At 31.6% G+C, this 15,037-nt stretch overlaps 4 protein-coding genes across 4 annotated transcripts; all 4 read left to right on the forward strand.

The window, feature by feature from the left end:
• The first annotated feature begins 1,614 nt into the window (after nucleotides 1-1,614).
• Nucleotides 1,615-3,225, forward strand: LOC137830751 (NDR1/HIN1-like protein 1). The gene has a single exon (XM_068638264.2). The coding sequence runs from the start codon at nucleotides 1,980-1,982 to the stop codon at nucleotides 2,607-2,609; it is 630 nt and encodes a 209-aa protein (XP_068494365.1). The 5' UTR covers nucleotides 1,615-1,979; the 3' UTR covers nucleotides 2,610-3,225.
• A 2,572-nt stretch (nucleotides 3,226-5,797) lies between these two features.
• On the forward strand, nucleotides 5,798-6,983 carry LOC137830752 (NDR1/HIN1-like protein 10). The gene has a single exon (XM_068638265.2). The coding sequence runs from the start codon at nucleotides 6,169-6,171 to the stop codon at nucleotides 6,856-6,858; it is 690 nt and encodes a 229-aa protein (XP_068494366.1). The 5' UTR covers nucleotides 5,798-6,168; the 3' UTR covers nucleotides 6,859-6,983.
• A 123-nt stretch (nucleotides 6,984-7,106) lies between these two features.
• On the forward strand, nucleotides 7,107-8,395 carry LOC137830753 (NDR1/HIN1-like protein 3). Its single transcript, XM_068638266.2, has one exon. The coding sequence runs from the start codon at nucleotides 7,384-7,386 to the stop codon at nucleotides 8,053-8,055; it is 672 nt and encodes a 223-aa protein (XP_068494367.1). The 5' UTR covers nucleotides 7,107-7,383; the 3' UTR covers nucleotides 8,056-8,395.
• Nucleotides 8,396-12,946: 4,551 nt separating this feature from the next.
• Nucleotides 12,947-13,995, forward strand: LOC137830754 (NDR1/HIN1-like protein 3). Its single transcript, XM_068638267.2, has one exon. The coding sequence runs from the start codon at nucleotides 13,162-13,164 to the stop codon at nucleotides 13,876-13,878; it is 717 nt and encodes a 238-aa protein (XP_068494368.1). The 5' UTR covers nucleotides 12,947-13,161; the 3' UTR covers nucleotides 13,879-13,995.
• The last annotated feature ends 1,042 nt before the right edge of the window (nucleotides 13,996-15,037 follow it).

The following is a 15,037-nucleotide window of genomic DNA, read 5'->3' on the forward strand; positions in this document are numbered from 1 at the left end:
GACTTCCAAAAGTGTCAATTTTTTTTTTAATTTAGAATCGAAAATAATGATAATTATGACACACCCTTTTTTAATTTAAAATAATACTTTTTAGGATTAAATAACGAGGTGTCACATTAATAAAATATTTTATAATAATATTATACAGTTTTATCTTTAAAAGATGTTTTGATAAGTTAAAAGATGAATGTGTATATAGATTATTGTTGATCTCGATTCTTTAACTATTAAGTGCACCGAAACAATTATAATAAAAGAAAAAATAATTTTTCAAGAAGAAAAAACAAAGAAAAAGAAAGAAAACGAGATGAAATATAAGGAAAAGTGTATTTATTTCAATGAAGAGAAATAACAAGAAAATCAAAGAAAAATCGTTATTTCTAATAATAATTTTTTTATCAGAAATTTTAATAATAATAATAATATATCAATTAAAACAAAGTAATTGTATAATTACCAAACCATATATTTATAATTTTGAAAAAAATATAATTTTCTTTAATATTTTCACTATTTTCTCTTCATATAAGAGTGAAAAAATAAAATACACGGAGATAATGACATTTTGCTGTCACTTTATTTGCCAAAATACCTGTTTTACGCTCAAAATCTTCCTTTAGTGACTTTTCATTTTATACACTCTTCGTCTTCTACATTTTTCCAACAAAAAGACCCTATGAGCCCGTGGTGGGAACACTTGATATTCAAAAAATATAAAATTGTTAACACTTTTATCTATTTACCAACTTTCTCACAACCTTTTTACATTAATTTTCAAATAAAATAATACGCATTAAAGCATGTTATTACGTCTACCTTTCTATGTTGAAAGTGTGAGAGAAAAAATCATTTATTGGGAATAAATATCAAAATCTAAAACCATCTCTAATAATAAAAGTATATTTACTTCTAATTTGTGAGAAAATATAAGGCAAGAAATGTGCTCCACAATTATTGCCCAAAATCCAAATTATTGAATTCATAACCTTACATGGCGAGAAACGATATAAGTGTGCAAAAGAAGCAATTTTCTGGACACAAACTTTTCAAAGCTCAATTGTCACAGGCGACAAAAACAGTAGAAAGACATTGAATATTTTTTTTGGTGTTTATATAAAAGTTACGTTGGTAAGTTTGGAATAACGAATCACTGTGATTAGAGACATGTCACAGCAGAAATTAGATCCTCTCCATATGTGTTACTATCATGCAGAAGTAAAGAAGACGCATGCATAAGAAGATATAGAAAATAACAAAAGTTTAAACTTTTTTTATATTATACACTGGGTTAGTGTTTAAAACATTTTTTATTCTTTATAAATAGATATAGTTTTATTTTATAAAATGATTTTATAAAATTAAGTTAACTTAAAATTTCTTTTTTAATCTAGTATCAAAGTTATTTTAACGAATGTTTGTTGAATTTATGAAATTATCTCTTATTAGACGATTATTATTAGACTACTCACATAATTTATGACTTTGAAGGTGAGAAGTGTGAGGGAGTGTGTTGGAGTGTGTTGGAGATTAGACCGAATAAAACTTATTAAAATTTATGATTTTGTTTTGGGTAAGTAGTGGGACACAGCAAAGTGAGAGTTTCCATTTTGACAGAGAGTTGTAATGAAATCATGAAACTACCAATAAAGCATTAATAATTTTGGTGGATCGAGCTGAACAACCAAAAGCAGCCTCCACCATTCAAATACCATATCCCAACTCTACAACATAGCACGATCTTATCACTATCTCAGAACACAACACTTCACCTTGCAAATAAATCAACACCAAACGCGCCCACACTAACACAAACACCCAAACTCATTTCCAAGAAACCTCCACCACACGGAACCTCACACTCTCACACCCTCATCCACCATCTACAAATTAATATCTTATTCCTCTCTTTCCCTTTCATCCCATACTACACATTCACACACTCTCCCCCTTCAAACCAACAACAACAACAACAAAAGACGATGTCGGAGAAGGAGTGCAAGCACCACGAGGGCAAGAAGAGGAAGATCTTCCGCCAAGTCTTCTGGGGCATAGTGGTGTTCCTCTTCCTTGTCTTGCTCGCTATTCTTCTCATATGGGCCATCCTCAGACCCACCAAACCCACCTTCACTCTCCAAGACGTCACCGTTTACGCCTTCAACGCCACCGTCGCCAACTTCCTCACCTCCAATTTCCAAGTCACGCTTATCTCGCGCAACCCTAACGACAACATCGGAGTCTACTACGACCGCCTCGAAACCTACGTCACTTACCGGAGCCAGCAGGTCACCTACCGCACCGCCATCCCTCCCATCTACCAGGGCCACAAAGACGTCAACGTTTGGTCTCCCTTCGTCTACGGCACCAACATCCCCGTCGCGCCCTTCAACTTCCTCGGCCTCAGCCAGGACCAGACGGAGGGTACCGTCCTCGTCACCGTCAAAGCCGACGGCAAGGTCCGCTGGAAGGTCGGCACCTTCATCTCCGGCCACTACCACCTCTACGTCCGCTGCCCCGCCTTCATCTCCTTCGGCCCCCGCAGCAACGGCATCGCCGTCGGAGAAAACGCCATGAAGTTCCAGATCATCCAACGGTGCTCCGTCAGCGTTTAAACCCACACCACAAAAAGATACCAACGCATTCTCTAACACACTCTTTCAAACACACTTTTCATCGGAAAAACTTCCATACAGTATTACGAATTACGAACACCATTGATGTTGTTCAGAGTTTCACTTTTGATCATATACAATCCGTTTCTAGCGGAAAACAACATCACCAATACTGTAAACAAGTTTTATCCTTTTATTACCAAAAACACTAAATTCAGTGATGTACATCATTTTACATCAATAATTTAGTGACGAACTTTATAAGTAAAATATTTCGTCACTAATTTTAATTTTTTTTTGAAAATATCAGTGTTATTGTCTTTTAACGTGTTCAAGATGTTACCGGTATATATTTCAATCAATGAAGGAATAATGAAAAGTGTGTTAAAAGAATGTATTAGAGTTGTGCTGTCATTGTACTTTTATACGTATGTATGTATTCTACCACTGTTACGTAAAGTCGTGTATGAACTGGTCGTAGATGTTTGTGTTTTACGTTTTGCTATAGAAATGTGAAACAGACGAAAGAGTCTGATATAGCAAAATTAGATGGAGATTAAATGTAATATCGAGGTACGATGGCAATAAAATTTCTTGTTTGAATTTGGCTTACAAATGAGAGTGATGAAGCATGGATTCTGAGTCATTATCCTTTTGAACACTTCTATATACCTTTGTTGCTTATTTTATTGTTTTTTTATACGTGTGTGCATATTCATAAGCCATATTCCATCTCGCTTTCTTTATCTTCACGAATTGGACCACTTTAGTATTATTTGAGTGTCACTTTTATCTCTTTTTCTTGCGGTTAGTGCTTGAATATTCATTTGGGTGGATATATATATATACATGCACCAAGTTTCAGGTTCCTTTTGGTGTATAGTGTATGTTATTTAGGATAGAAAAAGGTTTGTTGTGGGATATTTGGAAGAAAGGTGGTAGCAAAAGGCAATGGGAAAAGTTAATGAGAAAAATTTTGTGTGATGAGAAGAGATTTAAGGGTAAAGATGAATTATTGAAGTGGTTGTGGGTGCTAACTTTTGGAGGAATATTATTGTGTGTCTACATTGATCCACACATGGCATGGTGATGGTGGTGGTCCTTTTCACACACCCTCACCTACTTTAGCTACTAATAATATCATCAAAGAAAGTTTTTCTTCCATTAAATGTGTAAATGACCTGTCCTTTTCTTCCTTCATATTCGTTAACTAATTCAAAGTTAAGATCACAACACTAGGATTTACATTTTCTAAAACCCCTTTTCATTAATACAATATAATTTACTGAAAAAAAATAAATTGAGTAAAAAAAGTAGTCATTTCTAGTGTTTAAATATAGATACATATATGTAATTGTTCTAGTATAGGGTTGTTTATACAGTGCTAGAGATTACAACCAATTCCAAACATTAAAGTGTAATTCTTAACCTAATCTCTTGTGTGATTTAACCAAATTTAACTCGATCTAATTTTAATTTTTAACTTGCCTTGAAAAAAAATAGTTATTACAACAACAAATTATTAATCAAGAGGTTAATAGCTTAATTCACCGACAGAGAAGTCCAATACAGAGAACCTTCTTTTGATTGGTCTAAATCACAATCAGTAACGTGTGAATGTGAATACGACTAAATTCAGCAACCACAGAATATGTATTAATCATAATCATTTGTATGTAATTTCAAAAGCTCGTCTTTTGACATAGCAATGGCAAATTTTGGGTAGAAAATATTATACTTCTTCTCACCAGGAGTTTTATATATATCTAAACAAAAATTAATAATATTTTAACTTTCCAATAAAGCATTAATTTTTTTCTTTCTTATTTGTCCTCAAATTAAGTGCTCACTAACTCAGTTCAAATTAAGTGCTCACTAACTCAGTTCAAATTAATGCACTGGGAAAAGAACGAGACTATTTGAGTATAATTATTTTAAAAGATGGTACATTTACTATTATTCTTAATACACATATATATGATAAAATCTTACATTGCAATTATTATAAATCAGATGATGAAGTAATAGTTTACACATCAGTTAAAGGTTCATTTACATATTATGATATGAACGATGAATATATTATTTTTGGAAAAATTTACTAACATATTCTCGTTTTTTTAATAGATACATTACTTTAATTCAGAAAGATAAAATAATTATTTAAGGTTAAATTAAAAAAACTCAATTTTTTAAAAAACTTAGATGGTTAAAACTGTATTCAATGTAAGAAAGATGAATTAGTTTTTACTGTTTTCAAGATGTCAAAATTGACATTGTTGTGATGTCATCGATTCTGACAAAAGTCAAGCCTCCTTGTATGAATAAATTGTGTTGGAAATGGGTTGGGTAGTTACAACGCCACTCAATTAATTATTATTTTTCTTCCTGCACCCCAGCAATTTCTTGGTACATCTATCCTTCTTTAAAGAAATTTATGGATTACTTATTCTAAAAAATTTCAGAACACGCTTTCTTTGTAAAATATCTAGAATGTGATTTCCAGAATATGAATTCATTCTGAAATGCGATTTTCGTAATAAAGTTTTTTAGAATGAAATTTTCAGAATCCATGAAATACATTTCAGAACAATTTTTTTCTTGAATAGGATTTCTAGAATATATTTTTTTAATATATATAATATTTTTATAAATGAATATTATGGAATAAGTTTTCTAGGACGTTTCACATATTATCTCTCTTCTTCTACTACAAAGTGGTGGTATGATGTAGTAAAAGATGGTATTTTTGTTTTTTCAATCAGAAGTGGGGTAGAGTTAGTAATGATGGGGATGCAGGAAACAAAATCCTTAATTGTCTTGACAAGTACCCTGGGCCTTAGGCCCCAATGCTTCAGGCTTTCTTTCAGTAAATAATAAGATGTACATATGAAAATGATATTTCTTTCTAATAAAATCTTGAGTAAGTTCCTTAGAAATTCATTTTCAGAATTTCAAAAAATGGCTGATCCAAAATATAATAGAATACATGATGTTCGGTCCCTTACAGAAAATATGGGATAATGGAAAGACAATTTACTCCTCTACCATCATAGTTTTTTTTACACCTCCATAATTTTTTTTTAATTCCTTCGATAAAAGGAACAAGATTTTAATTTTTATCATTTCCGAATTTAGCAATGAATTTTTGTTATTGGTTGTTAGATTTGTAGATTTGACATGCCTTATGTATCTTATTGTTAATGAAAAAAAATATATGAAAAAAAAATACATTTAATACGGTAATAATCCGAACCCTACCTTCAAGCCACTTGCCTTCAACTTGGATCCTGATCAACATGTGGTAATGACAAGAATATCACGTTCAGTTTTTTTGGGTCATAATCAATCAATGTCCCTACCCAAACGCGTCTTAGTAAATTTTCAAACTCATTCTGGTTTCGCCCAATTAATTTCACCCTCTTCTTACTTGCACCCACCATCTTCAACCAAGTGAAAAACAAACTTAACACAAAAAAACAACCAAACACACCCTTCGTCTTGTATATACACACACACACAAACGTACTTTTCTATATTTCCAAATTTTCATCACAACATGAGGGATAAGCAACCCCAACTAAACGGTGCGTATTACGGCCCCGCTATTCCTCCAGTCGAGGCGCCACGTCCCCGCCGCCACAGAAATTGCTGCTGCTGCCTCTTCGGCTTCTGCTGGAAGCTTCTCCTCGCAGTCATAATCCTCCTCGTCCTCGGATTCCTCATCTTTTGGGCCGTGCTCCAGCCACGCGCCTTCAGGTTGCAAGTCACCGACGCGACGCTCACGCAGTTCAACTACACCTCCAGCGACAACACGCTCCACTACAACCTCCTCCTCAACTTCACCGCACGAAACCCCAACAAGAAGATGGGCTTCTACTACGAGAGCGTGGAGAGCCACGTGTCGTACGGCGGCGTCAGGTTCGCGTCCGCGGAGGTGTTGACGTTGCGTGACTCGTTCCGGCAACGCACGAAGAGCACGGACCGCATGAGCGGCGTTTTCACGGGGCATTACAAGACGGTGGTGGATCAGGACCAGGTGAAGAAGCGCTTGGAAGAAGATGAGAAAAAGAGGGTTTTTGATTTCGATGTGGAACTCCACTTTAAGCTTAAGTTCATAATTGGCGATTTCAACAGTTCTAGCACCAAGGCCAAGGCAAAGTGTGGGCTTCAGGTCCCTTTGAGTTCCGACGGAAAAACTCCAATGGCGACGGAGTTTGCATCCACCAACTGCCATGTCCATTTCTGAGTGTCCACAGAGGACTCACTTTACTAGATTCCATGCTTCCATTTACTTTTTTCTTAACATGTCTTTCTTTTTTCTACTCAACCATGGTTGATTTCAATGATATGCAATGAATATATTTGCTAATATTTTGTGCTGTTTTTACTTTTTCACACATCAAATCTTAAGAATGAATATGGTATTTTTTATATTTTAAAATAATTCTTTTAGTTTTTTTAATAAATAAATTAAGAGAATTGACAGATATGTTGGTTAACCTATTTAACTGTTTAATATTTTAATCCACAACATTGTGTATTTATCCACTCCCAATGATATGCAGTAAGGCCACCTGCACCACATGTTCCAACTAAACGTAAGTCAAACATTACATGATTATACTATTCAACGTATTGAAGTCAGAAGCGCGTTTGTTTTCACGAATCCTTCAACATCTTCTTATCCAATCCATAACTATACATACATCTCTTCTACCGCCACCAAAACGCACTTCACTTCACCATCTTTGCTCATTCAAACTCCTCCGATATGGCTGACGCACACCCGCCACCTAACACCGCCGCACCAAACGACGCCGCTTCCGTTCCCTCGAAAGAGCGTCTCCGCACAAGATGCTGCTACTGTCTCTCCAAAACCTTATGGATCATTCTAGTCATCATTATCGTCCTCGCCGTGCTCGTGATTTTGGTTTTATACATCATCGTCACACCCACCTCCTTCAGATTCCACGTCACCGACGCCAGGCTCACGCTGTTCGATTACGCTGCCAACTCCACCCTTCGCTACAACCTCGTCCTCAACATCACAGCAAGCAACCCCAACAAGAAGCTCAAGATCTACTACGACGTCGTTCAGGCCAACGCCTTCTACGGCGGCGTTAGGTTTTCCACCACCGACGTCAACATGCCCTGGAACTCCTACCTTCAGGATAAGAAGAGCAGCAACCTTTTCAGCGCGGTTTTCTCTGGAGAACATGTGATGGCGTTGGATCGAAAGCAGGTTAGCGAGTTCCATGAAGATGAGAAAGATGGGGTTTTCCCTATAGATGTTAAGATTCGTTTCACTATTCGGTTTAGGCTTGGAGATTATCAGTTGGGGCATTCCCATCCCAGAGGTATATGTGAACTCAAAGTTCCTTTTACTTCTGATGGGGAAAAGGTGGCTCCGTTTAACCCCACAAAGTGCCAAATTGACTTCTGAATTATGTACCAGAGAGACTCACACACGCATTTGTATGGTTTTTTACCATGGGTTATATTTTTTGGTTTTTACTAAAATGCAATCTGTTTAAAAAAAATTACAAATTTAGGCAAGTCGTGTTAATTCGGCACAACTTCATATGCAGAAATCGTTTTTGCACGACTTTTATCCCGTCATACTGAAGTCGTGTCTAATTGGCACAACTTCTGCCCCGTCATATTGAAGTCGTGCCAAGTTGGCACGACTTCTGCCACGTCATATATTTTTTTTAATTTATTGTTTATATATTGGATAGTAAGTTATGTAATGTTAAAAATTAATTTGATATATAATTTTCTAAGAGTGTTAGTTTTAAGAAACAAAAAATTGGATAATCGTGTATGGATCATGTTTGACGGTAATGTAATACAATAACTTGATTATTTGATTAATTAAAAAATGAAGAAAATTGTTATTGAATTTGGAAATAAATAGATAAATGAAAAATTATTATATTTGGAAAATAAATAGAGAATTATTGTTGTAAATTTGCAAAATAAATAGCTTGAGAAGTAATGATTTTTCAAAACACGTAATGATGATAATAAATTAATTTTTAACATTACATAACTTATTACCCAATATATAAACAATAAAATTAAAAATTATGACGTGACAGAAGTCGTGCCAAGTTGGCACGACTTGAGTATAATAGGGCAGAAGTCGTACCAAGTTGACACGACTTTAGTATGACATGGCAGAAGTCGTGCCTAATTTGGACGACTTCTGCATATGAAGTCGTCCCAATTAGGCACGACTTGCCTAAATTTGTAATTTTTTTTAAACGAACCCCATTTTAGTAAAAAAAAACTCATCATGGTAAAAAAAACCCATTTGTATAGTGATAAATTATATAAATTTATAATATTTTTATAACTTGTCATTACGAGGAACAAAATTAATAGGTTGGATAAATTTTAATTAAAAGTATAAAATAAATTTATGAATTTTTAGCTTCTTAATATCGTCTTTGTTCTCATGAATTCGTATTAGAATTGGATTGAAAACATTAAAAAAAAAGTTGTTTAAATTTTACATTTCAATGAAGTGTTTGAAACGTGTTCGAGATTCATGCATATCAATGTCAAATTAAAGAGGTGTGTTCGATATTCATTTATTATTACAATGTTTATTTCTTCTGAAATTTTTTAATTAAGAATGAATACGAGATGTTATCTTGTATAGTGTTTTGGTATTCGTTTTGAATAGTTGACTAACTGGGGATCAGTTTCATTATAATTAATGGTGTTTAATATAATTATAAATACATTTTTTTATACTTCAAGCAATAGGTTCTACAAGCATTATTTTTTGTGATTTCGTGACTCATTAAAATTGTGTTGATTACTTCACATTTTTCAACTAGATTTGTTTTGAAGATAGCTTTACAATGTTTGATTTTTTTGAAAGAATTTGAAATGTTAAGACTGTGAAAGAAGTGAACTTGAATATTGCAAATAAAAGGGGAAATAAATAAATAAATATAAAAGGGAATTTTGAAAGAGATTATATTAAATTGATGGTGGGTGGGATAACATATATGTGAAAAAAAATTGGATGGAATAACTATTATTAAAGAAAGATCAATAATTTTCATGCATTATTATTATTCTTACATTAAATCTCGAAAAGTATTGAATTTATAAGGTTTAGAAGGAGTATCTAATTTCTTATTATTATTTTAACTAAAGAATCACTATTTTATTACCCTCATATATAAAATCTTGAAGCTTGTCTCAATCATCGAATTCACAAGATAACATAGAATAACTTTTAAAGGAATTAGCAATATATTTTCTAACGTGTTCATTTTATGCGTAGTTTTCTATTAGCCAATTGTTTTTTAAAATTACAAAAATCAAAATAGAGGTAGATGGATATGGGCTTTAATGTGGTCAGGTAAACAGATGGCCCATCTCCTAGTGGGTGATTGCTATTCTCACAGTCCTTTTATCCATTTCTGCACCCCCCTTGTTTTATTTTAACAAAAGTAATCTTGATGGAAACACATTTTTGTGTGTCTATAAATACATAATAAAAAAAACTAGTTTTGTCTTCTATGAAAATATAACACAACGAAACTTCTTATCAATTGTATGAAAAATTTAGGGTAATGTACAACTTTATTTCTATAACTATTAATTCTAAAATTTCGATTTTGTCCTCTATTTTAATTTATTTTTTATTTTTTGTGACATATGCCACAAAGACCTCCTAATTATGATCAACATTTTAATAATACAATTATTTAGAATTACACAATAAAAGGTCTATAAATCATTATTAACAATTTTGTTGTAGAAAAATCTTTGCTGCAGAGAATCTGTGTTCAATATTTTCAAGCAACTAATCTTTGTTTATAAAATGACGTGTATTTCACGTAATAACTAGTTTTTAATTTAACTTTAACAAATGTAAATAAATTAAATTAAGGGGAAAATATTTTTTTTAATGTTGCATATAATTAATTTCAAAGTGGTCAAGATTTCACGTAAAAAATGTATTCAGGGATAGAATTACTTTTTTGTAAATGTAATTAAAATTGAGATTTGTAAATTTAGAATCCTTGCATATAAGGACACTTTAATACAGAAAGAAAATCTTATTTTTTATTTTTTTAAAACAATTAATAATGATAGTTTAGAAAACAGGAAAACAAGTGTGAATAACAACAAAGTCGCCTATTAAAAAAAAAAGACGACATGCGTAGCTAAATTATCTATCTAGTACCATTTACACTTTTATTTCTCCAATTAATACTCTTTTGTTTTTATTTTATTATCTAGCACCTTTTTGTTTTTATTTCTCTATCTAACACTCTTTTATTTTTTATTTTCCTATCTAGCACTATTTCAAAAATAAATAAATAAATAATAAATTATTATTTTTTTATAATTTTAATTTTAAATGCATTAAAAAATAAATATTTTTAATGTTTGAAATAATTAAAAATATAATTAATGAATAAAGAAATGAGTTTTTACAAAATAAAAAAAAAGGTAATAAATTTAAAATGTTTAGTTTATTTTTTTTTTAAGAATGAAGAAAATGAAAAATTAAACTCTACAACAACATAAAAGTTGAATCTATAAACATAATAAATTAATATTTCTTTTTATTATTATTGATGATGTAATCATATTAATTTCAAGTAAAAAATATAGGACATAATTATAAAAAAACTAAGTTGAATAAGGACTGATATGGACATAAGAGAATAACATAATCGAACAAAAAAATATTCATATTGTCAAGCACCAAGACACACATAAAAAATTTGTCCCAACATGACTGGATTGTGCACTTCTCGTTATTAATTGAGTTTAATTTCACACAAATTATTTAATGTATCATTGAAGAAAATATTAAATGAATGATCGTCTTTCATTTTTTTTTTATGATCAACCTATACTTATTTAGTATCGCCTTATGTCTCTTATTTTTATCTCTTTGAATTTTTTTTTATATCTTTTATCTTTATCTTATTTTGTTTTGCCTTTATTTTATATCTTTTATGTTTTTAGTTATTATTATCTTTTTCTGCCATTCTTTATTTATTTCTATTTTTTGTTTTTATTTTATTTTTGTTGTTTTTATTTTCTAGACTTATTTATTTTTACATTTTTTTCTTCTCATTTTTCAGCATTAAATGTAACATTTGCATTAGTTTTTTTTAGGATGTTGCATTTAGGGTAGACACTTCAATATTATTTGTGTGTCCACTATTAATTAATACTAATTGACTTTGGTCTTTTTATAATTATGTCCTATATTTTTTACTTAAAATTAACATGATTGCATCATCAATAATAATAAAAATAAATAGTAATTTATGTTTATAGATTCAACTTTTATGTTGTTGTAGGGTTTAATTTTTTATTTTCTCCATTCTTAAAAAAAATAGTTTTAAACTAAACATTTTAAATTTATTACTTTTTATTTTTATTTTGTAAAAACTCATTTCTTTATTCATAATTATATTTCTAACTATTTTAAACATTAAAAATATTTATCTTTTAATGTATTCAAAATTAAAATTATAAAAAAAGATTTATTATTATTTTATTTATTTTTTAAATTTTGTTAGATAGGAAAATAAAAAATAAAAGGATGCTAGATTGGAAAATAAAAATAAAATAGTGCTAGATAGAGAAATAAAAACAAAAGAATGGAAGATAAAGAAATAAAAATATAAATGGTTTTAAATAGGAAATTTAGGTACGTGTGTATATATTAAAATTAAAGACTGTATAAAAATTGAAATAATCTTTATAATTTTTTTCACGCGGTTACTTCATTTTTTAAAACCACTTTCCTTGAAAAAAGAGCATGTCATTTAAATACATATTTATTGTATTTTCAAACAATTTTCTATTGAGTCTATAATATAAGAATTCACTACAATTAGTTATACATATTTTAGAAATTTATTTTTTTGAATTGATATATATAACTTTGGTATATTTAAAATTTTGTATAACTAATGCAAATTCATTAATTTTAAAATTAAATATTATCAATAGTTTACTTATGGGAACTCTAAAATCATGCTATTTTGGAAGCAAGTTGACTTGCCTCCAAAAGTTCATTCTTTCACCTAACATGATTGTGATAGAAGAAGGAAAAGAAAGTGGAGTTAACAAAATAATATCAAAAGACAAAATTTATTTCAAAAGAATAATTAACCAATTAAGAAATAAATTGGGATCTGTAACATAGAAACAAAACATTGAATGTAAAATTACACAATTTTATAAAAAATTATTTATATTAATTGTTTTCATTCTTGCTTAATTTTCCTAAAGTGGTTAGTTACTGTTGAAGTTGGTCTAAACTTCAGCGTCACGATCGAAGTCACTAACGAAGTCACGCGCTTCAAGCTCTTCACACGCTCTCACTCATAACACCTTATCAAAGAGAAACTTCCCTTCACAAAACCACGCGCTTTCTCTCTCTTCACTCCAATTTTTTTTTTTATATATATAATTATCTTCAATTTTATCTTCCCAAATTAGTCTACCAACGTTCCAAAAATTCAAATCGCTTCACTTCTCTCTGCGCTTCTCAATGTCGCAACTGAACGGCGCCTACTACGGCCCCTCGATTCCGCCGGCGCCGAAATCCTACCGCCGCCCGTCCCGCGGCGGAGGTGGGTGCGGGTGCCTGAGCTGCTGCTGCGGGTGCATCTTCAACTGCATCATCAGCCTCATCTGCAAGATCCTCACCACCGTGCTCATCATCGCCGCCGTACTCGCGTTTCTCTTCTGGCTCGTCGTGCGCCCCAACATCCTCAAATTCCATGTCAGCGACGCCTCACTCACGCGCTTCGCGTTCTCCAATAACACGCTCCACTACAACCTCGCCCTCAACGTCTCCATCCGCAACCCCAACCGCAGAGTCGGCGTCTACTACGACCAAATCGAAGCGCTCGCTCTGTACGAGGATGTGCGATTCGCCTCGCAGACCCTGGGGCCTTTCTTCCAGCACACCAAAAACACCACATTCATCAGCCCCCTCTTCGAGGGCCAGCGCGTGACGCCACTCACCGCCGACCAGACCTCCCAGTTCGACAAGGAGAACAGCGCCAGAGTTTTCTCCATCGACGTGAAGCTCTTCATGACGGTTCGGTTCAAATTCCTCCTCTTCAAAAGCCACACTGTGAGACCCAAGATTCGGTGTGAGATGAACGTGCCGCTGAAATCGCGTAACGCAACAACCTCCCTGGACGCTGCGTTTAAGGCCACGGAATGCGATTGGGATTACAAACGGTGGTGGATCCGTTGAATTTCATTTTATTCCGTTCGATTTTTCTTGCTTCTTCATCTTGGTTTTCGGTGATGTATATTTTCTTGATCACATTTATTCCCAAATTGAATCCTACCAGATCCATTTCTTATCAAATTTTTTTTATATTCTTCATAAACGCCTCAATTTCACACTATAAATTTTTAGGCTTATTATTTTAGTCTTCAAAATAGGATAAATCTTTGTTTTACAAATCTTAAGAATGAGAAATTTTCCTTACGGTATCATAGTATATTTTGGCACTTCTCAGATTATTTTCCCCGAAATTCTCATATCGATAGTGTTTACTATTCACAGCGTTTATTTTAGAGAAAAGATATTTTCACACCCTACCTTTTTTACAACCCTAAATAAGAATAAGATATTAAATTAAATTACAAAATCTAAATTTAATAATAAACTGTAAGATAGTAGTATAAATTTATTTGGTTATAAAAAAAGGTGTTATTTGTCATTTTTACTGTTTAGGTAAGGAAATCATATAATTTTATATAATAAATATTAATTATATATGTTGTTTCCGTAAATACTTATAACAATGTATTAATATGATATTATGTTATTTATAGTTTTTCTTTGTGTATGAACAAATATCTCTGTTATAAACAATACAAATATTAATATTGTGTTTACCAATTATGTATATGCATCAATATTCTACTCATTTTTTTATTATATGCTTACTCAATATTTTATTCATTATTTTTGTGATATATTTACTAATTTTTTTTTTCATTTTCATATCGAACTTGATAGACAATTTCTCATCTTATTTTTCATTTTGTGAAGGAGGATGTATGGTATGGATCAATCACAACCATATTTGTTAAAACAAATATTACATTGTAAATAAAATGTAGTAAATAAAAAAAAACATAAAAGTATTAAATTATAAATAATATATAAGTGATTGTTTGCCATTGTAAAAAAATTTAAATGTTTTTCCATAATATTATGATATTCATCAGGTGTGATATTGACATCGTCAATTTAATCATCGACATTCAATGTTGACATATATTAAGAAAAAAAAATATATTAATATTAAGTCATTCTCATAAATATATTGTATGATTTTTTCTTAAAAAAACTACTAATATTTTTTTTTTGTTAGTGTGACAAATGACATAAAACAATT

The sequence above is a fragment of the Phaseolus vulgaris genome, chromosome 7 (genome assembly GCF_051622355.1).
Source record: "Phaseolus vulgaris cultivar YP4 chromosome 7, ASM5162235v1, whole genome shotgun sequence".
In the NCBI taxonomy this organism is placed as follows: Eukaryota; Viridiplantae; Streptophyta; class Magnoliopsida; order Fabales; family Fabaceae; genus Phaseolus; species Phaseolus vulgaris.